Source organism: Salmo trutta, chromosome 15 (genome assembly GCF_901001165.1).
Source record: "Salmo trutta chromosome 15, fSalTru1.1, whole genome shotgun sequence".
Classification (NCBI taxonomy): domain Eukaryota; kingdom Metazoa; phylum Chordata; class Actinopteri; order Salmoniformes; family Salmonidae; genus Salmo; species Salmo trutta.
The window spans coordinates 62,633,003-62,655,979 of record NC_042971.1 but is presented as its reverse complement, the minus strand read 5'-3'; the positions used below and the strand labels follow the sequence as shown (position 1 = coordinate 62,655,979).

The 22,977-nt window shown below is 42.4% G+C and overlaps 1 protein-coding gene across 1 annotated transcript in view; it reads right to left on the bottom strand.

Moving 5' to 3' along the window:
* Nucleotides 1-20,831, bottom strand: part of grin3a (glutamate receptor, ionotropic, N-methyl-D-aspartate 3A) — a 141,054-nt gene extending 120,223 nt beyond the window's left edge. Inside the window, exon 1 of the mRNA XM_029692449.1 lies at nt 19,877-20,831. Within this exon, the coding sequence (XP_029548309.1) occupies nt 19,877-20,632 (756 nt within the window). The 5' untranslated portion in view covers nt 20,633-20,831. The remainder of the gene's footprint in view (nt 1-19,876) is intronic.
* Between the last annotated feature and the right edge of the window lie 2,146 nt (nt 20,832-22,977).

Genomic DNA, 22,977 nt, shown 5'->3' with positions numbered 1-22,977 from the left:
GAGTCCCAATTGACCTGATGGTATCGGTGATCTATTCATTAGGTGTTAAAGTCCTACTATAGTCTCATTTTCAGCTCATTTGTCACCTGATTTACAGTAATGCCGTACTGTAACACAATGGAGACTGGGCCTTTACTCTCATAGCTGGTCCAGTAAGTCATAATGTAATGTAACACAAGTGAGGACTGGGCCTTCCCTCCTTTTCCTTTATTGCTCCTCTGTTGTTCTTCAAGGGGAAGGCTGATGAACTCACAAATTATCATCAGACTAACTTCTTGAATGCCCTACTCCTTAGTGTGTGTACGTTAATGTATTTATACTTGAGATAACGCTTTTCGACAAGAAAAGTAAAATAATCACTTGAGGATGTCTTTAAATAGATGAAAACAGACTGAAACTGGGAGGGGTATCATGAAAATGTCCAATGAGAAAACCTTGTTTTGGTTTACCGTAGCAGAACGTTTCGCTAGAGGGAGCACTGATGAAAAGGACTCCATCTGTATCTGCTCTTGACAACTACATTGCTCATTATCAAGCAAAATAATGTTTGGGTCATTATAATGTTTGGCATGACAATGACAGCAGTCTGTGTGGTCCAATGGTTAAAGCTGTGGAACCTGCCACACATGTAAAGTCCAGACTACTGTAGTCTGCATGTACAGTCTAGACTACTGGAGTCTGCATGTACAGTCTAGACTACTGGAGTCTGCATGAACAGTCTAGATTACTGGAGTCTGCATGTACAGTCTAGATTACTGGAGTCAGCATGTACAGTCTAGACTACTGGAGTCTGCATGAACAGTCTAGATTACTGGAGTCTTCATGTAAAGTCTAGACTACCAGAGCCTGCATGTACAGTCTAGACTACTGGAGTCTGCATGTACAGTCTAGACTACTGTAGTCTGCATGCACAGTCTAGACTACTGTAGTCTGCATGTACAGTCTAGACTACTGGAGTCTGCATGTACAGTCTAGACTACTGGAGTCTGCATGAACAGTCTAGATTACTGGAGTCTGCATGTACAGTCTAGACTACTGGAGTCTGCATGTACAGTCTAGACTACTGGAGTCTGCATGTACAGTCTAGATTACTGGAGTCTTCATGTACAGTCTAGACTACTGGAGTCTGCATGTACAGTCTAGACTACTGGAGTCTGCATGTACAGTCTAGACTACTGGAGTCTGCATGTACAGTCTAGATTACTGGAGTCTTCATGTACAGTCTAGACTACTGGAGTCTGCATGTACAGTCTAGACTACTGGAGTCTGCATGTACAGTCTAGACTACTGGAGTCTGCATGTACAGTCTAGACTACTGGAGTCTGCATGTACAGTCTAGACTCCTGTTCACTGACTCTACACTCTCTCCCCTTTACTGCCTCCTCTTTACTGTCTCCTCTTTACTGTCCCCTCTTCGCTGACTCCTCTTCGCTGTCTCCTCTTTACTGTCTCCTCTTTACTGTCCCCTCTTTACTGTCCCCTCTTTACTGTCTCCTTTTTACTGTCTCCTCTTTACTGTCTCCTCTTCACTGCCTCCCCTTCACTCCTCCTCTTTACTGTCTCCCCTTCACGGTCTCCTGCATACTGATTCCTGTTTACTGTCTCCTCTTTGCTGTCTCATCTTTGCTGTCCCCTCTTTGCTGTCTCCTCTTTACTGTCTCCTCTATACTGTCTCCTCTTTACTGTCTCCTCTCCACTGCCTCCCCTTCACTGACTCTTCTATACTGTCTCCTCCTCTCTCTCATCTATACTGTCTCCTCTTTACTGTCTCCTCCTGACTGTCTCCTCTAAACTGTCTCCTCTTCACTGTCTCCTCTGTACTGTTTTTTCTTCACTGGCTCCTCTAAACTGTCTCCTCTTCACTCTCACCTCTATACTGTTTTCTCTTCACTGCCTCCTCTTCACTGTCTCCTCTAAACTGTTTTCTCTTCACTGTCTCCTCTAAACTGTCTCCTCTTCACTGTCTCCTCTATACTGTTTTCTCTTCACTGCCTCCTCTTCACTGTCTCCTCTATACTGTTTTCTCTTCACTGCCTCCTCTTCACTGTCTCCTCTATACTGTCTCTCCTATACTGTTTTCTCTTCACTGCCTCCTCTTCACTGTCTCCTCTATACTGCTTTCTCTTTACTGTCTCCTCTCCACTCCTCTCTTCACTTCCTAATTTTCACTGTCTCCTCTTCAATGTCTCCTCTTCACTGTCTCATCTTCAATGTCTCCTCTGCACTGTCTCCTCTTTACTGTCTCCTCTTTACTGTCTCCTCTTTACTGCCTCCTCTGCAATGTCTCCTCTCCAATCTCCTCTCTACTGTCTTTCCTTCACTGTCTCATCTTAACTGACTTTTTTTTTAAAGTCTGAAAGCAATGGAGCTGGTAAGACCACAAACAGATCCGGGATCATAATATTAGACCTGCAGTGAGTATTACAGTCTGACAGACACAGTCAATAACCAGAATAGTAAGGCTGCAGTGTGTAACCAGAATAGCAATGCTGCAGTGTGTAACCAGAATAGTAACGCTGCAGTGTGTAACCAGAATAGTAACGCTGCAGTGTGTAACCAGAATAGTAACGCTGCAGTGTTTAACCAGAATAGTAAGGCTGCAGTGTGTAACCAGAATAGTAAGGCTGCAGTGTTTAACCAGAATAGTAACGCTGCAGTGTTTAACCAGAATAGTAACGCTGTTAACCAGAATAGTAACGCTGCAGTGTTTAACCAGAATAGTAACGCTGCAGTGTCTAACCAGAATAGTAAGGCTGCAGTGTTTAACTAGAATAGTAAGGCTGCAGTGTTTAACTAGAATAGTAACGTTGCAGTGTGTAAACAGAATAGTAACACTGCAGTGTGTAACCAGAATAGTAACGCTGCAGTGTGTAACCAGAATAGTAACGCTGCAGTGTGTAACCAGAATAGTAACGCTGCAGTGTGTAACCAGAATAGTAACGCTGCAGTGTGTAACCAGAATAGTAACGCTGCAGTGTGTAACCAGAATAGTAACGCTGCAGTGTGTAACTAGAATAGTAACGCTGCAGTGTGTAACCAGAATAGTAACGCTGCAGTGTGTAACCAGAATAGTAACGATACAGTGTTTAACCAGAATAGTAACGCTGTTAACCAGAATAGTAAGGCTGCAGTGTGTAACCAGAATACTAACGCTGCAGTGTGTAACTAGAATAGTAATGCTGCAGTGTGTAACCAGAATAGTAACGCTGCAGTGTTTAACCAGAATAGTAACGCTGTTAACCAGAATAGTAACGCTGCAGTGTTTAACCAGAATAGTAACGCTGCAGTGTCTAACCAGAATAGTAAGGCTGCAGTGTTTAACTAGAATAGTAAGGCTGCAGTGTTTAACTAGAATAGTAACGTTGCAGTGTGTAAACAGAATAGTAACACTGCAGTGTGTAACCAGAATAGTAACGCTGCAGTGTGTAACCAGAATAGTAACGCTGCAGTGTGTAACCAGAATAGTAACGCTGCAGTGTTTAACCAGAATAGTAACGCTGTTAACCAGAATAGTAACGCTGCAGTGTTTAACCAGAATAGTAATGCTGCAGTGTCTAACCAGAATAGTAAGGCTGCAGTGTTTAACTAGAATAGTAAGGCTGCAGTGTTTAACTAGAATAGTAACGTTGCAGTGTGTAAACAGAATAGTAACACTGCAGTGTGTAACCAGAATAGTAACGCTGCAGTGTGTAACCAGAATAGTAACGCTGCAGTGTGTAACCAGAATAGTAACGCTGCATTGTGTAACCAGAATAGTAACGCTGCAGTGTGTAACCAGAATAGTAACGCTGCAGTGTGTAACCAGAATAGTAACGCTGCAGTGTGTAACCAGAATAGTAACGCTGCAGTGTGTAACTAGAATAGTAACGCTGCAGTGTGTAACCAGAATAGTAATGCTGCAGTGTGTAACCAGAAAAGTAACGATACAGTGTTTAACCAGAATAGTAACGCTGTTAACCAGAATAGTAAGGCTGCAGTGTGTAACCAGAATACTAACGCTGCAGTGTGTAACTAGAATAGCAATGCTGCAGTGTGTAACCAGAATAGTAACGCTGCAGTGTTTAACCAGAATAGTAACGCTGTTAACCAGAATAGTAACGCTGCAGTGTTTAACCAGAATAGTAATGCTGCAGTGTCTAACCAGAATAGTAAGGCTGCAGTGTGTAACCAGAATAGTAACGCTGCAGTGTGTAACCAGAATAGTAACGCTGCAGTGTTTATCCAGAATAGTAACGCTGCAGTGTTTAACCAGAATAGTAAGGCTGCAGTGTTTAACCAGAATAGTAACGCTGCAGTGTGTAACCAGAATAGTAACGCTGCAGTGTGTAACCAGAATAGTAACGCTGCAGTGTTTAACCAGAATAGTAATGCTGCAGTGTCTAACCAGAATAGTAAGGCTGCAGTGTGTAACCAGAATAGTAACGCTGCAGTGTGTAACCAGAATAGTAACGCTGCAGTGTTTATCCAGAATAGTAACGCTGCAGTGTTTAACCAGAATAGTAAGGCTGCAGTGTTTAACCAGAATAGTAACGCTGCAGTGTGTAACCAGAATAGTAACGCTGCAGTGTGTAACCAGAATAGTAACGCTGCAGTGTTTAACCAGAATAGTAAGGCTGCAGTGTGTAACCAGAATAGTAACGCTGCAGTGTGTAACCAGAATAGTAACGCTGCAGTGTGTAACCAGAATAGTAACGCTGCAGTGTGTAACCAGAATAGTAACGCTGCAGTGTGTAACCAGAATAGTAAGGCTGCAGTGTGTAACCAGAATAGTAACGCTGCAGTGTGTAACCAGAATAGTAACGATACAGTGTTTAACCAGAATAGTAACGCTGTTAACCAGAATAGTAACGCTGCAGTGTTTAACCAGAATAGTAAGGCTGCAGTGTGTAACCAGAATAGTAACGCTGCAGTGTGTAACCAGAATAGTAACGCTGCAGTGTGTAACCAGAATAGTAACGATACAGTGTTTAACCAGAATAGTAACGCTGTTAACCAGAATAGTAACGCTGCAGTGTTTAACCAGAATAGTAACGCTGCAGTGTTTAACCAGAATAGTAAGGCTGCAGTGTTTAACCAGAATAGTAACGCTGCAGTGTGTAACCAGAATAGTAACGCTGCAGTGTGTAACCAGAATAGTAAGGCTGCAGTGTGTAACCAGAATAGTAACGCTGCAGTGTGTAACCAGAATAGTAACGATACAGTGTTTAACCAGAATAGTAACGCTGTTAACCAGAATAGTAACGCTGCAGTGTTTAACCAGAATAGTAACGCTGCAGTGTGTAACCAGAATAGTAACGCTGCAGTGTGTAACCAGAATAGTAACGCTGCAGTGTTTAACCAGAATAGTAAGGCTGCAGTGTGTAACCAGAATAGTAACGCTGCAGTGTGTAACCAGAATAGTAACGATACAGTGTTTAACCAGAATAGTAACGCTGTTAACCAGAATAGTAACGCTGCAGTGTTTAAACAGAATAGTAACGCTGCAGTGTTTAACCAGAATAGTAAGGCTGCAGTGTTTAACCAGAATAGTAACGCTGCAGTGTGTAACCAGAATAGTAAGGCTGCAGTGTGTAACCAGAATAGTAACGCTGCAGTGTGTAACCAGAATAGTAACGCTGCAGTGTTTAACCAGAATAGTAAGGCTGCAGTGTGTAACCAGAATAGTAACGCTGCAGTGTGTAACCAGAATAGTAATGATACAGTGTTTAACCAGAATAGTAACGCTGTTAACCAGAATAGTAACGCTGCAGTGTTTAACCAGAATAGTAAGGCTGCAGTGTGTAACCAGAATAGTAACGCTGCAGTGTGTAACCAGAATAGTAACGCTGCAGTGTGTAACCAGAATAGTAACGCTGCAGTGTTTAACCAGAATAGTAACGCTGCAGTGTGTAACCAGAATAGTAACGCTGCAGTGTGTAACCAGAATAGTAACGATACAGTGTTTAACCAGAATAGTAACGCTGCAGTCTTTAACCAGAATAGTAACGCTGCAGTGTGTAACTAGAATAGTAACGCTGCAGTGTGTAACCAGAATAGTAACGCTGCAGTGTGTAACCAGAATAGTAACGCTGCAGTGTGTAACCAGAATAGTAACGCTGCAGTGTTTAACCAGAATAGTAAGGCTGCAGTGTGTAACCAGAATAGTAACGCTGCAGTGTGTAACCAGAATAGTAACGATACAGTGTTTAACCAGAATAGTAACGCTGTTAACCAGAATAGTAACGCTGCAGTGTTTAACCAGAATAGTAACGCTGCAGTGTTTAACCAGAATAGTAAGGCTGCAGTGTGTAACCAGAATAGTAACGCTGCAGTGTGTAACCAGAATAGTAAGGCTGCAGTGTGTAACCAGAATAGTAAGGCTGCAGTGTGTAACCAGAATAGTAACGCTGTTAACCAGAATAGTAAGGCTGCAGTGTTTAACCAGAATAGTAAGGCTGCAGTGTTTAACCAGAATAGTAACACTACAGTGTGTATTACAGTCTTGTAAATCAGAATTAAAGTAGGACTAACTCAGTGTTCTTGGAGTTAGAGTGTCCTCCATGGGATTGGAAGTTTTGTTGTGACCAACCTTCGGGATGACCCCAGGCCGAGTCATACCAAAAACTCTAAAATTGCCTCTGTGATTGGCACTTTAGAAGAAATCCGACGGGGTAGGGTAATGCCCTGCGACAGAGACGTGTCCTACCCAGGGGTTCTACTTGTACATGAAGCTGTCTCATGCTATGAATTATCCTCACACCCTGCAGATCATTATGTGGTCCGACAAGGATTTCTTGTAAATGTCTGGGGGCTTCAAGCCTAAGATAAAACCTGACTCAGATGAACCTGACTCATATAAACCTGACTTTGAGCAACCTGACTTGGATAAACCTGACTTAGATGACCCCCCCACACACACAAGCTATCTATGGCCCCAGCGTGTGGCATGGCTCCCAGAACCCGTCAAGTTAACTAATTACAGAACCCTTCAGGGTAACTAATTACAGAAACCTTCTGGTTAACTAATTACAGAAACCTTCTGGTTAACTAATTACAGAACCCTTCCGGTTAACTAATTACAGAAACCTTCTGGTTAACTAATTACAGGATTTCTCTTTATTTATCAGCCCAATCAACAGGAGGATGCGCTGCTATTGAACAACATTAAAAAGACCACCCTTGTTGCCCTCAGGGCACAACTCTCATCCCCTTCCAACACAACTGCCAAGTCCCAAATGGCACCCTATTCCCTATGTAGTGCACTACTTTTGACCAGAGTCCTATGCAACCCTATTCCCTATATAGTGCACTACTTTAGACCAGAACTCTATGGAACCCTATTCCCTACATAGTGCACTACTTTTGAATAGGGCCCATAGGACCAGCCCATAGGATTCTACTCAAAAGTAGGGAATAGGGTGCCATTTGGGACCCAAACAACCACACACCACTGTTGTAATTGTTATTCGATGTGTATTGATACACAGTAAATAGTTATTAATGGCTAATGAGCAGGAGGTGTTTTCCTGTGTTGCTATAACGTAGCATGTGGCATGGGTCTCAGCCTGGGTCTCAGCCTGGGTCTCAGCCGGGTCTCAGCCCGGGTCTCAGCCGGGTCTCAGCCCGGGTCTCAGCCCGGGTCTCAGCCCGGGTCTCAGCCGGGTCTCAGCCCGGGTCTCAGCCCGGGTCTAAGCCCGGGTCTCAGCCTGGGTCTCAGCCTGGGTCTCAGCCTTGCCAGAGAAGTGTGCTTGTAGAACATAGATACCAATGATCTGATGATAACTGTCTAATCTGATGTTTGGTATGAGAGAGAAAGAACAGTTAATTGCTTTATTTTCCAATGTAACATTGTGCTTTGGCAATATGTATCAATACGTTATAAGGTATACCAATAAAGCAAATGGAAATGGAAATGGAGAGTGCGAGGGACAGAGAAAGAGAAGGGCAGAGAGAGAGAAAAGCAGAGAAGGGCAGAGAGACAGGCAGAGAGAGAGAGACAGAGATGAGCAGAGAGAGAGAAGGGCAGGGAGACAGGCAGAGAAACAGAGAGAGAGAAAGGCAGAGAGACCGGCAGAGAGAGAGAGAAGGGCAGAGAGACAGGCAGAGAGGGAGGGAGAGGGGGACAGAGAGACAGAGAGAGAGAAAGGCAGAGAGAGGCAGACAGACAGAGAGAAAGAGAGAGAAGGGCAGAGAGACAGGCAGAGAGAGAAAGAGAGACAGGATAATTTGATCCCAGTGGTGTGGACAGTAAATCGTATTGTTTTTATCTTTAAATCGTCATCCATTTTTTCTGGAACGTGCTAAGTTACATCATCCAACACTCATGATGCTCTGGGGTACAACTACGGTAAGTCTGTAAGTGCAAATGGTACAATCCTAATATATAACATCTCCTCTTATGATGAACCAGTTTGTTACACTTTCACAGCTCCCCTTTCTTGTTTATATCCAATCCCTGTCACTTCCTGTTGAACGCGGAAACAGGGAGAGTTCGGTTTGTTGTTTTGGAAAGTGTGTTGTTTTAAATGTATATTGGAAAGTTTCTTAGTAGCTAGCTAACTTTTTAGTTTGGATCCCACGACGCAGTTGGCATCAGTTGCTGGGACTGCTACTCTCTGTTCAGTGATCCTGCCGACCAAGTCCGGGTTTGAGCCTAGCTGCTAGCTATCTGCCACGCTATCCCGCTAGCTGGGTTTCTTGAGGGCTTGAACGCAGCCCGCGACGCGGTTAGCCACTGTGGCTGAGACAGCGGATTGTCCCAGGTTTGTGGCTGTCTAGATCCCTGCTGTTTGTTGTTTTTAATCTTCCCTGTGACATGCTTTGTCTGGAACTGCGAGGAGTAACGTTGTAAACGATGCTAGCTACCATGACAAAGACCAAAGCCGGTGGGAGTACCGTTGAGGACAGTGGTGTCTCTCTATCTCAGATAAAGGATCTTTTAAACAAACAAAAATAGTTCTACAAGCAGTTGTGACAACAACAAGAAAATAGCTTCAAGTGTTTTGTCCAAAATGAAAAGAGTTTCCATGGCCGAGCAGCCGCACACAAGCCTAAGATCACCATCTGCAATGCCAAGCGTCAGCTGGAGGGGTGTAAAGCGTGCCACCATTGGACTCTGGAGCAGTGGAAACGTGTTCTCCATATAACGCCCATGATTTTGGGTTATACTAATAAAAGAATGGACGACCTGACCAGAGAGGTCCAGGACCTGAAGAACAGGTTGCAGTTCTCCCAGTGTCAGCTCGATGAGTTGAAACAGGAGAACGGCAAGGTGACAGCAATCTGTAAGTCATTGAGAGAGTTCTGTGTGTGAATCCATGATAACAATGAGGGACAATCAAAGCGGAACAACATGGTTGTGGACAGAATTGCAGAATCTTCACAAGAGACCTGGGCGGAGTTTAGGACAAAGTGAGAGAAATGATCTCTGAGAAATTGAAGATGGACCACAGGAAGATTGAGGTGGCACACGCCCACAGCACTGGAAAACCCACCACCGGCCCAGGTGACAGGCCTGTAGTGGTCAAGTTCCTGAGGTTCAAGGACCAGGTAGCTGTTCTAGAAAGAGCCAAGAACTTGAGAGGAACGTATATCTTCCTCAATGAGGACCATCCTGAAGCTGTGGCCAGAAGAGGAAAGAACTGATCCCAGACATGAAAACTGCCAGATCGCATGGGGACATTGCTTACAATTACTATGACAGGCTCATTGTCCACCCTCCCTCCCAGAAGCCTGGAAGGGATGAGAGAGCCAAGCCTATGGGTTCGCAGCAAATGATTAATGGACTGCTGAATGTATATTTATTTTCTTTTGCTTTGTCTGCTCTTTTCAATATTATGTCTATCTCTGAAAAGCTACGCAGGAAAGGGCTGAAAATAGCCCATTTTAATATACTGTACAGTTGAAGTCGGAAGTTTACATACACATAGGTTGGAGTCATTAAAACTCATTTTTCAACCTCTCCACAAATGTCTTGTTAACAAACTATAGTTTTGGCAAGTCGGTTAAGACATCTACTTTGTGCATGACACAAGTCATTTTTCCAACAATTGTTTACAGACAGATTATATCACTTATAATTCACCGTATCACAATTCCAGTGGGTCAGAAGTTTACATAGACTCAATTAGTATTTGGTAGCACTGGCTTTAAATTGTTTAACTTGGGTCAAACGTTTCGGGTAGCCTTCCACAAGCTTCCCACAATAAGTTGGGTGAATTTTGGCCTATTCCACTTCCACTTGTGACCCACTGGGAATGTGATGAAAGAAATAAATGCTGAAATAAATCATTCTCTCTACTATTATTCTGTCATTTCACATTCTTAAAATAAAGTGGTGATCCTAACTGACCTAAGACAGGGAATTTTTACTAGGATTAATTGTCAGGAATTGTGAAAAACTGAGTTTAAATGTATTTGGCTAAGGTCTATGTAAACTTCCGACTTCAACTGTACTGTATGTAGCCTTAGAAATAAGGTTCATGAAATCAATAACTTACTAACATCAGTTTACATTCATATATTAACCATTTCTGAGACTCACGTAGATAATTCATTTGATGATACATCAGTAGCAATTCAAGTATAAAACATTTATAGAAGAGACAGGAATGCTGATGGGGGATGAATTTCTGTATATATTCAGAGCCATATCCCTGTAATGCTTAGAGAAGATCTTATGTCAAATGTCATTGAAGTGTTGTGGTTGCAGGTTCACTTGGCACATCTAAAACATTTTATTTTGGTGTGTTGCTATAGGCCACCAAGTGCTAACGGTCAGTATCTAAATAATGTGTGTAAAATGCGTGATAATGATTTAAACAGAGAGGTCTAAACATGCACCTGTTAAGAAACTGACTGTAAGAAATGTTAAGGCTCCATGGATTGATGAGGAATTGAAAAATGGTGTGGTTGAAAGAGATGGGACAAAAGCAGGCTAGTAAGTCTGGCTGTACATCTGACTGGCTGACTTACTGCACATTTAGAAAGTATGTGACTGAACTCAACAAAAAAAGAAAAAGAAACTGTATTATGAAGCCAAGATCAGTGATATAAAGAATGATGGACAAAACACTTTGGAGTACTTTAAATTAAATGATGGGTAAAAAACATTTGCCAATTATTGGTAAAGTGGGCACAAAAAAGGGATGCCAAAGTAATTCCTTTACCCAAGAGTGGTAAAGCGGCCTTTACTGGTTCTAACAGCAGACCTATAAGCTGTCTGCCAGCTCTTACCAAACTGTTGGAATAAAATGTGTTTAACCAAATACAATGCTATTTCTCTGTAAACAAATTAACAACAGACTTTCAGCATGCTTGTAGAGAAGGGCATTCAACATGTACTGCACTGACACAAATGACTGATGATTGGTTGAAAGAAATGGATAATTAGAAGATAGTGAGATCTGTACTGTTAGATTTCAGTGCAGCCTTTTATATTATTGACCATAACCTGTTGTTGAAAATATGGCTTTTCAACCTCTGCCATATCGTGGATTCAGAGCTATCTATCTAATAGAACTCAAAGGGTTTTCTTTAATGGAAGCGTCTCTAATGTCAAACAGTGTGGTGTTCCGCAGGGCAGCTCTCTAGGCCCTCTACTCTTTTCTATTTTTACTAATGACCTGCCACTGGCATTAAACAAAGCATGTGTGTCTATGTATGCTGATGATTCAACAATATACGCATCAGTAGCCTCAGCTAATGATGTCACTGAAACCCTTAACAAAGAGTTACAGTCTGTTTTGGAATGAGTGGCCAGTAATAAACTGGTCCTTAACATCTCTAAAACTAAGAGCATTGTATTTAGTACAAATCAATCCCTATGTTCTAGACCTCAACTGAATCTGGTAATGAATGGTGTGGCTGTTAAACAAGTTGAGGAGACTAAATTACTTGGTGTTACCTTAGATTGTAAACTGTCATGGTCAAAACATATATATTCAATGGTTGTAAATAAGTGGAGAGGTCTGTCCGTAATAAAGATATGCTCTGTTTGTTTTGACACCACACTCAAAAGTCCTGCAGACTCTAGTTTTGTCTTGTCTTCATTATTGTTCAGCCATGTGGTCGAGTGCTGCAAGGAAAGTTCTAGTTAAGCTGCAGCTGGCCCAGAACGATGTCTTGCTCTTCATTGTAATCAGAGGGCTGATATAAATACTATGCATGCCAATCTCTCTTGTTTAAGAGTTGAGGAGAGACTGACTGCATCACTTCCTATTTTTATAAGAAACAATGTGTGGAAAACCCCAAATGGTTTGCATAGTCAACTTACACACAGCTCTGACACACACACTTACCCCACAAGACAAGCCACCAGGGGTCTTTTCACAGTCCCCAAATCCAGAACAAATTCAAGAACGTGTACAGTATTATATAGAGCCAGTATTGCATGGAAATCCGTTCTTTCTCATATTGTTCAAGTAAACAGCAAACCTGGTTTCAAAAAACAGATAAAGCAACACTTCATGGCACAACGCCTCTCCCCTATTTGACCTAGATAGTGTGTGTGTGTGTATGTATTGATATGTAGGCTACGTTTTTTGTAAAAAAAAAAAAAAGTAATTTATGCAGTTCTGTCCTTGAGCTGTTGTCTACTAATGTTCTGTATTATGTAATATTTCATGTTTTGTGTGGACTCCAGGAAGAGTAGTTGCTACTTTTGCAACAGCTAATGGGGATCCCAATAAAATACCAAATAAGTAAAATATTAAAATAAAAATATTAAATAAATAAACAGCTTTGTAGATCTCCAATAAATAAACACATTTACAAGCTTTTCTTTTCATGAGTAGGCAAAGATTTTGTGGTTGTGTGTGGTGAGTTCCTGGATAGCAGGAAGTTGTTCAAGCATTGGTACAGTGTCCCTTGACCCTGAAACGCTTTCAAAGCATGTTTCATGGTCTGTACAAACCTCTCCGGCCGGCCCGTTGATGATACAGCGCGGACCTGAAGTGTTGTATGCTATTCACCTGTAGGAACGTAGACATCTGCAGTAGTAGACCTCATGATGGCCACTTGTTATGAGGATCCATGACCACGAGAAACATTCTGTCTTCAAACGGACCTGTGAATTTGATGTGTATGTGTTGCCACGCCTCCTCTGGCCAATCCCACGGATGAAGAGGTGCAAGTTGAGCTACGTTGCAAACCTTCTGACATGAGGAACATTTTTTTTTTATCAGCTTCCATCCAATACAGGCCACCAGAAGAATCTTTGACCTGAGTGCAGCAGTTGCAACACTGGTTTCCTCAGCGAAGGCCAGAATGATAACTCTCCTCCCCCCCACAGAAGACAACTGGACTGTACAGCTCAGTTCTCTTCTTGAAAAGGCCAGCTTTCAGCTTCTGAGCATCTCCTGCGGGGATGTCCATCACTTCAGATAACACCCTGGGTTGTTTCTGGTATTTCTCCACAATTGTCTGAAGTAGAAGACTCTGGTTTGACCACAGGCGTTGCATTGCCTTTCTGACTTGGGGTACTTGATGTTGTAGGTGTGTGCTGACAACAACAAAAGCCACCTTTGCATTCTGCTGGCAGCAGTGACGGAATACCAGTATGTGGTTCATCAGAGGATGATGATCTGTAACGGTGAACTTCCTCCTGTACAGATGTCCAGTATGTTGGCTGAGGTGGAAGTCTTGAACATGATGTCCAGTATGCTGGATGAAGTGGAAGTCTTGAACATGATGTCCAGTATGCTGCCTGAAGTGGAAGTCTTGAACATGATGTCCAGTATGCTGGATGAAGTGGAAGTCTTTAACACGATGTCTAGTATGCTGGATGAAGTGGAAGTCTTTAACACGATGTCTAGTATGCTGGATGAAGTGGAAGTCTTGAACATGATGTCCAGTATGCTGGATGAAGTGGAAGTCTTGAACATGATGTCCAGTATGCTGCCTGAAGTGGAAGTCTTGAACATGATGTCCAGTATGCTGGATGAAGTGGAAGTCTTTAACACGATGTCTAGTATGCTGGATGAAGTGGAAGTCTTTAACACGATGTCTAGTATGCTGGATGAAGTGGAAGTCTTGAACATGATGTCCAGTATGCTGCCTGAAGTGGAAGTCTTGAACATGATGTCCAGTATGCTGCCTGAAGTGGAAGTCTAGAACATGATGTCCAGTATGCTGGATGAAGTGGAAGTCTTTAACACGATGTCTAGTATGCTGGATGAAGTGGAAGTCTTTAACACGATGTCTAGTATGCTGGATGAAGTGGAAGTCTTGAACATGATGTCCAGTATGCTGCCTGAAGTGGAAGTCTTGAACATGATGTCTAGTATGCTGCCTGAAGTGGAAGTCTTGAACACGATGTCTAGTATGCTGGATGAAGTGGAAGTCTTGAACATGATGTCCAGTATGCTGCCTGAAGTGGAAGTCTTGAACATGATGTCCAGTATGCTGGATGAAGTGGAAGTCTTGAACATGATGTCCAGTATGCTGCCTGAAGTGGAAGTCTTTAACACGATGTCTAGTATGCTGCCTGAAGTGGAAGTCTTGAACATGATGTCCAGTATGCTGGATGAAGTGGAAGTCTTTAACACGATGTCTAGTATGCTGGATGAAGTGGAAGTCTTTAACACGATGTCTAGTATGCTGGATGAAGTGGAAGTCTTGAACATGATGTCCAGTATGCTGCCTGAAGTGGAAGTCTTGAACATGATGTCCAGTATGCTGGATGAAGTGGAAGTCTTTAACACGATGTCTAGTATGCTGGATGAAGTGGAAGTCTTTAACACGATGTCTAGTATGCTGGATGAAGTGGAAGTCTTGAACATGATGTTCAGTATGCTGCCTGAAGTGGAAGTCTTGAACATGATGTCTAGTATGCTGGATGAAGTGGAAGTCTTGAACATGATGTCTAGTATGCTGCCTGAAGTGGAAGTCTTGAACATGATGTCCAGTATGCTGGATGAAGTGGAAGTCTTTAACACGATGTCTAGTATGCTGGATGAAGTGGAAGTCTTTAACACGATGTCTAGTATGCTGGATGAAGTGGAAGTCTTGAACATGATGTCCAGTATGCTGCCTGAAGTGGAAGTCTTGAACATGATGTCTAGTATGCTGCCTGAAGTGGAAGTCTTGAACATGATGTCCAGTATGCTGGATGAAGTGGAAGTCTTGAACATGATGTCCAGTATGCTGCCTGAAGTGGAAGTCTTTAACACGATGTCTAGTATGCTGCCTGAAGTGGAAGTCTTGAACATGATGTCCAGTATGCTGGATGAAGTGGAAGTCTTTAACACAATGTCTAGTATGCTGGATGAAGTGGAAGTCTTTAACACGATGTCTAGTATGCTGGATGAAGTGGAAGTCTTGAACATGATGTCCAGTATGCTGCCTGAAGTGGAAGTCTTGAACATGATGTCCAGTATGCTGGATGAAGTGGAAGTCTTGAACATGATGTCCAGTATGCTGCCTGAAGTGGAAGTCTTGAACATGATGTCTAGTATGCTGGATGAAGTGGAAGTCTTTAACATGATGTCCAGTATGCTGGATGAAGTGGAAGTCTTTAACACGATGTCTAGTATGCTGGATGAAGTGGAAGGTGTTTCAGTGTCTTTCTGTGGACTGTGTCTGACTGTTGATCAGAGTATGTGGTCTGAAATCATCGCTTATGGGGTACTCTCCGGCACTCAACATCCTTTCCAACTGCTCCGCTAAAAACCATTCCTCGCTCAGGGGGAAAAAAATGCAACTCCATTCATCAAAATCTCAATTTAACCAACACCCATCTATTTTTGTGACTACTTGGTTTTGAATTATTGAAACCAAACCATATGATTTAAATGAAAGGTGTTTTAATAAACAACATGAAGAAGTAATTGTAAGAAGCGCTCATCACTTCAAATAGGCTACATGTCGTATTAAACAGCATATAAACACTCTAAATAGGTCAGGAGTCAGACAAGGAGACTAAGAAGGAATGAAAATGAATTATTTAAGCTATATTATTTATATTATTTCAAGGCTATAGCTTACAAATAAATAACTTGTGAAGCATTTGTGAGTGTGATACACTTGGCTGGCAGGGACATTAAGCGCTCAGCATTTAAAAAAAAACATTTTGTTGTATTAAATCATTATACTATATAAATTGTGCATATAGGCTAGAGCCTTATTAGGCTCAGTGCCTTTGAATAAATGTTTTTGAAACAGGAGTTTGGCCAGAGTCTGTAGCTTTGGGCCCATGCGATGGTGCCTGGAAAGCCGGCCAGCAGTGGAGAATACCCTCTCCTTGCTTGCATCACCACTGGGGAAGCTAAACACTCTTTTGGCCACTCTTGCCAGGCTGGGAAGGGATGCAGATTTGTTTAATTGTCTTTATATCGGTTGCCCTAAAGGTTTTTAGAAAAAATAACCCAATCAAAATGGAAAGCTCCTTGAAAGAGGTAATATGTCAGGCCTATTGGACCAAAATCAATGATAGCCTATTGTATAAATAATAGAACGAAAATGAACTAAACTTTTATGAGATATGATTATTTTTTTTGTCTATAAATACTTTGCTACAATAACACACTTTGCTCGCTACCTACCACGTTCCTTTATGTTAGAATGTGCACATAGTAAGTACACCATCATGCTTCCAGGATATGTTGTCTTTTCAGATTCCACAGTGATTCTTTAGTTGTGGACACTACATCACCGCACTCCCTCTCTGGCTCTTAGTTCTTGTCTTTGTAAGTCATCACCTTAATTTTGCACCTCTGTTTTTTATTAGTTTCTTTATGAAAATATTGAGTGAACTCCATGACAGTAGCTAAAGCAAGGGGATATAGAAGCACACAAATAGACTACAAATGCATGCTGGGTCGAGCATGCCCAGAGCTCGTGACGTGAGCACTATTTGGAGTGCTACTTGAGCAAAATTGGAGCGGGCGAAGAAAGCTCCTCTCTGCTCGAGTCTTCTTTGGTATGACGCTACAAGCTTTGCACACCTGTATTTGGGGAGTTTCTCCCATTTTTCTCTGCAGATCCTCTCAAGCTCTGTCAGGTTGAATGGGGAGCTCTTTCTTCAGAGATGTTTGATCGGGATCGATGGCATTCAGGCCAAAGAGTTTAATATTGGTTTCATCAGACCAGATAATCTTGTTTCTTACGGTCTGAGAGTCCTTTAGGTGTCTTTTGGCACCAACCTCCAAGAGACCTTCAATGCTGCAGACATTTTTTGGTACCCTTCCCCAGTTCGGTGCCTTCCACCTCATGGATTGGTTTTTGCTCTGACATGCACTGTCAACTGTGGGACCTTATATAGACAGGTGTGTGCCTTTCCAAGTCAAGTCCAATCAATTGAATTTACCACAGATGGACTCCAATCAAGATGTTGCTACATCTCATGGATGATCAATGAAAACAGGATGCACCTGAGCTCAATTTTGAGTCTCATAGCAATGGGGCTGAATACTTATATAAGGTATTTCAGATTTTTATTTTTAATACATTTGCAAAAATATCTAAAAACCTGTTTTTGTTTTAAATGAATATTTTTTTTTTTAATCAATTCTAGAATAAAGTTATAGCGTAATGTGGGAAAAGGGAAGGGTTCTGAATACTTTCCGAATGCACTGTACTCTGGTGTCGATCTCCATACCCACCGGCTTACCCTATAGTAAGGGAGAGACATGGTAGCTGTGCGGCCCCCCAGCAGGTCAGTATATACAGTGTGACTTCCTCCTCTAGTTCCACGGACACACAATTTTTTATTAAACTAGGCAAGTCAGTTAAGAACAAATTCTTATTTACAATGGCGGCTTACACCGGCTAATCCTGGACCACGCTGCGCCAACTGTGCGTCGCCCTATGGGACTCCAAATCACGGCTGGTTGTGATACAGCCTGGAATCGAACCAGGGTGTGTAGTGACACCTCTAGCACTGAGATGCAGTGCCTTAGACCACTGCGCCCTATTCTACTGTACTCTACTGTACTGTGGAAACACTGAAAGGACACATTTCACCAAAACCACTAGTCATTGCTAAAATGTTTAGGTTCAAGAGAAGAAATCAGGAAGAGGGAGAATCAGTGACAATGCTTGCTGCTGCATTAATGTCACGGCCGTCGTAAGGATTGGACCAAAATGCAGCGGGGATGTGAATGCTCCTTTTCTTCTTTATTAAATAAATGAACACTGAACAAAAATAATGACGAAAACAGTCCTGTCAGGCACACAGCTAAACAAGAAACAACTACCCACAAAAACTCCATGAAAAACACCCCTACTAAATAGGACCTTCAATTAGAGGCAACGAGGAACAGCTGCCTCCAATTGAAGGTCAAAACAATAAACTAGACATAGAAATAGAAAAAATAGAAAATACAACATAGAAATGCAAAACATAGAACACTACCCAAAAACCCCGACAACACAAAACAAACACACCCCTGCCACGTCCAGACCAAACTACAATAACAAATAACCCCTTATACTGGTCAGGACGTGACAATTAACTACCAGAGCACTGTGAGTTTAACGCTGTTCTTTATTACACCTTTAGAAAGACTAGTATGTGGGCTATGAAGTGAAACAATATATCCATACGTTTTATTATCTACGAAGCCTAAAAATAAATAATGTATTCACAATTCAGACCGTTCTGTATGAGCGCCACTGCTCAATACTTCCGTCAAACTGTCCAATGTTTCCAACAATTTCAGCCATTTTACGTTTCTCAAAAGGCTGCTGATTGTCACTCAATTTTGTCCTCAACCACTGCAACGTCCTGTTCTGCCACGGCAATATTTTCCTCAGTGACGTGTTCTTCACTCACTGATGTTTCATCCTCAATTTCGCTAATTTAGCAGTTTTTTTTTATTCTAATGTTCATCTTAACAGTTGGATAAATGTCCTTTCCTTTACTCACTCTACATTCCTCCCTTTATAATCACCGTGTTTTCCCGCTCCGACGTCCGTCTCTAATGCATTGTGAATGAAAAGCTTGCATTTACAAGTCAAGCATGAATTCGTTTTAGGCCTAAGTATATTTCAGTTGGCATTGGTTTTGTATTCCAACAGTCAACCTCTCAAAAGCCCTAATTGGCATATTTTGTAGTTCTCTAGTCTCTAGTTATTTCATGCTGAGGGAGATACAAGGGGAGCGAGGTGAAGTCTCTCCCTCTCTCTGTGTGTGCGTGTGTGTGTGCGTGTGCGTTCGTGCGTGTGTCTGATGAGGAGGGGAAGGTTTCTACATATCATTTACCATATTATTGGTGGGTTCCCTTTGACATTTACACCCATATGTAACATTATATGAGACATGACAGGAAATTACGCCATCTGTTTAATAAAGAATATTGTCTTTTGGAGAGAGAAAACGCACCTGTTGGAGGTTTGGCGTTCATTAGTGTTTTAATCAATAGCCGCCAGATGTCATGATGTGGTGCTATGTGCTGCTGCCGCAACGTGGAGCTATGCGGATGTTCTACAGGATATGTTTTTGTGTGTCTGAGAGATAGCTACATGCTACATAGGTCGAATTTACAATTCTGGGTATAGCATATCATTTAATCTTCTAATAATATTGCCCAACCTTGTATGCTAATTTGAATGACTGACTGACCATTTCCTTATTTGTTTATGCAGATATTGTTTGTTTATGCAGATATTGTTATGTTCGTTGACAGATTGTTCATGGAGTGTGATTGTGAGTTTAGCTCGTTACCTTAAACAGGAGGGACATGGAAGGAAACATATTAACATTTAGGTTGTATTGTAATCCCTAGAGCAGCGGGCTGCGCTGTCCCCCGTGATGCTGAACACACAGCAACTCTTAGTTGTTCTAGCATCGAGTTTCCAAGCGCTCTTTTCCGTTCATGCACCAGAAATGGGTAAGACAACATTGACACCCGTGTTTATGCACAGGTGTATTGTGTTTGTACAGAGATAGTCGCCTTACCTTACTCTGCCGTTTGAATTCGTTCTGGACAACACTGATGACAGGAATCTGAAGCGCAGACGCGATGAATTCCAACTTCACCAGCTCGTCCCTCGTTTGAGGAAAAGCCATCATAGCAGAAACTCCTTGGACTATAACAGTATGACAAACACTCTGCAGAAACGACATGGGGTCTTCACAGACAGGGGTAGGGGAAGATGAGAAGGAGAAAGCGGGTAATTCTCCGAGCCCCGCTTCCACAGCCATCACCACCTCCAGTGAGAGATTATATGGTAACAAACCGACCATGCGGTTTAACGTCTCCATGGCTAATATGATAGAGTCCCTTGGCATAAACACACGACTCCCGCTTTCCACCTGTTTGTACATATTTTTACTTTTATTCCCCCTGTCCTTTTGTTGATTGTTCCCTGTGCCTTTAGTCCTTAGGCTGCGTAAACCGTGGTCATTAACACTTTTGGTAATCTTTTCCAACTGTCTCTCCGCTGCCTCCCTCGAGCCTCCATCCGTGTCCCATTCATCCACGGGGACAAGTGGTTCTTTCTTGCCCCTGAAGGTGGGATCGTGATTGAAGAGCCTTGGCTGTAGGTGCAGAGCCCCGACGCGCACCGTGTGTCCAATCCGTTTGAGAATCTGGCAGGGCTGCGGGTGGGACAGACATTCTGGAACCAGAAAGCAGAGCAGCACGGTGTACGGTGCGAGAAAAGGAAGCCGCGCAAACCGACCGAACGCACTCCAGATCCTGAGAGCCGTCATTACTCATACAGAGCCTTCCAACCACACCGAAACACTGAGTTCCCACTCGTTCCCCTGCCCCGTGTGATGTCCCCGCGCAGCGCCAGCTAGATATCCGGCTCCCTTCTAATAAATATCCCGGACAGAGCAAAGTTGTGCGCTTTTTCACCAACAGGCGCGAGTGCGGACACAACTCGTGCACAGACACAGAAATCTTCACTACAAATGCACCTTCTCATCTCCAAAGCTTTTCATTATATATATATAAAAATCATCGAATTATAAAACATATCGAGTATTCCGTTTTGGTTTCATATATCCATCCCAATGTAGGTCAATGGAAAACAACATAAAAAAAACAATTTGGGAATGATGGACACAAGCTACTGCACATGATTATACAGCAGTTATGTTATTATTTATATCCATGACCTATAGTTAGATTCTGTCTCAATTTCCGGTAGTAAAATAAATATACTTCCCAAAATGTATTCCAATATCATCTATTTGATCTTGAGGAAGAAAAAAAAAAACATCTGGTATTCACTTTCTCCGTCACTCTGTCCGTCACTCTCCGAATATCCGCGCTCTTAACCCTGAGACCATGCGCTTTACGGTAAAAATGGAACCCGTAATTTCCGGGCAGTCTGCAGCTGAAAAAAGAAAAACTACAGTCACTCTCCCTCATCATGAGTATGTTTCAAGGAACCAACCACATAAAATTACACTCTGCATTACTGTGTGGGTGTGTGTGTTTATTTTCTCCTAGAGTTTTTAAGGTGTTTGTAAAAACGAAATATTTCATTATTAAGGCTAGTTATAGTGGATATGATAGTATAGCTACAGATGCCAGTTCTTAATTAGACCATCCTGTTGTTGCAGGATTTTTTTCTGCACAGTAGGAAATGCAAACTTGTTGTGTATTCGAGATTTAAAAAGGCTTCTAAAGTCCTCTTTTAAAATTCAGACTATAATCCACATAATAATTCACACATCCTGTTGTTGCAGGATTATTTCCCTGCTGTGAGAAACTGGGTAAAATTATGATACAGCATCTGTAGGCCCACTTGAGGTCGGGTAATAGGATATTTGTGATGGTCTGCCAAGAGGTCTAGTAGAGTAAGTGAAGAACCTGCTTAGTCTGAATGGTTATTCAGGTACATGGTATGCCTAATGTTCCTCTTATCATTCTGCCCAGGGGTATACTTCTACATCAAGCTGCCTCATGCAGAAAAAGCTCCTGCCCTATGGGCCGATTTGGCTCGGACAAGGCTACTTTTTTAATGCTCATCTCAGTAAGGACAGATGGACAATCCGAAGAAGGAAATATCAGATGATTGATTTGCTCTAATCGATCTCACATTTACAACCATGGGGTGAAAAGCTGACTAGCAATATGCAGAGTAAAATACGCAGAAGAGTGAGCGGCCAGGCAAACTATTAAACACACAGAAAAATACATACGAGGAGTTGGGGTGATGGTGATGGTGATACATCATTACTTTTAATGTGAGAGGAGAGAAGAGAGGAGAGTGGACAGGAGAAGAGAAGAGAGAGAGGAGAGAAGAGAGAGAGGAGTGCGGACAGGAGAAGAGAAGAGAGAGGACAGGAGAAGAGAGGAGAGGATAGGAAGAGAGAGCAGAGAGGGCAGGAGAAGAGAGGAGACGAGAGAGAGGACAGAAGAGAGAGAGGAGAGAAGAGAGAGGGGAGAGAGAGGAGAGAGGACAGGAGAAAAGAGAGGATAGGGAGAGAGAGCAGAGGGCAGGAGAAGATAGGAGGAGAGAGGAGAGAAGAGAGAGAGGGGAGAGAGAGGAGAGAGGACAGGAGAGGAGAAGAGAGAAGAGAAGAGAGGATAGGGAGAGAGAGGAGTGCGGACAGGAGAAGAGAAGAGAGAGGACAGGAGAAGAGAGGAGAAGCGAGGAGATGAGAAGAGAGAGGCCAGGATTAGAGAGGAGAAGAGAGAGTACAGGAGAAGACAGGAGAGGAGAAGAGAAGAGAAAAGAGGAGATTAGAAGAGAGAGGACAGCAGAGGAGAAGTGAGGACAGAATCAAATCAATGTATTTGTCACTTGCTTGGTAAACAACAGGTGTAGACTAACAATCCAGAGTAAAGATCAAATCAAATCAAAATACAAATAGTGACACGAGGAATTTATACACAGAGAATAACAAATAACAATAACATGGCTATATACAGGAAGTACCAGGTAATAACATGGTTATATACAGGAAGTACCAGGTAATAACATGGCTATACACAGGGAGTACCAGGTAATAACATGGTTATACACAGGGAATACCAGGTAATAACATGGCTATATACAGGAAGTACCAGGTAATAACATGGTTATATACAGGGAGTACCA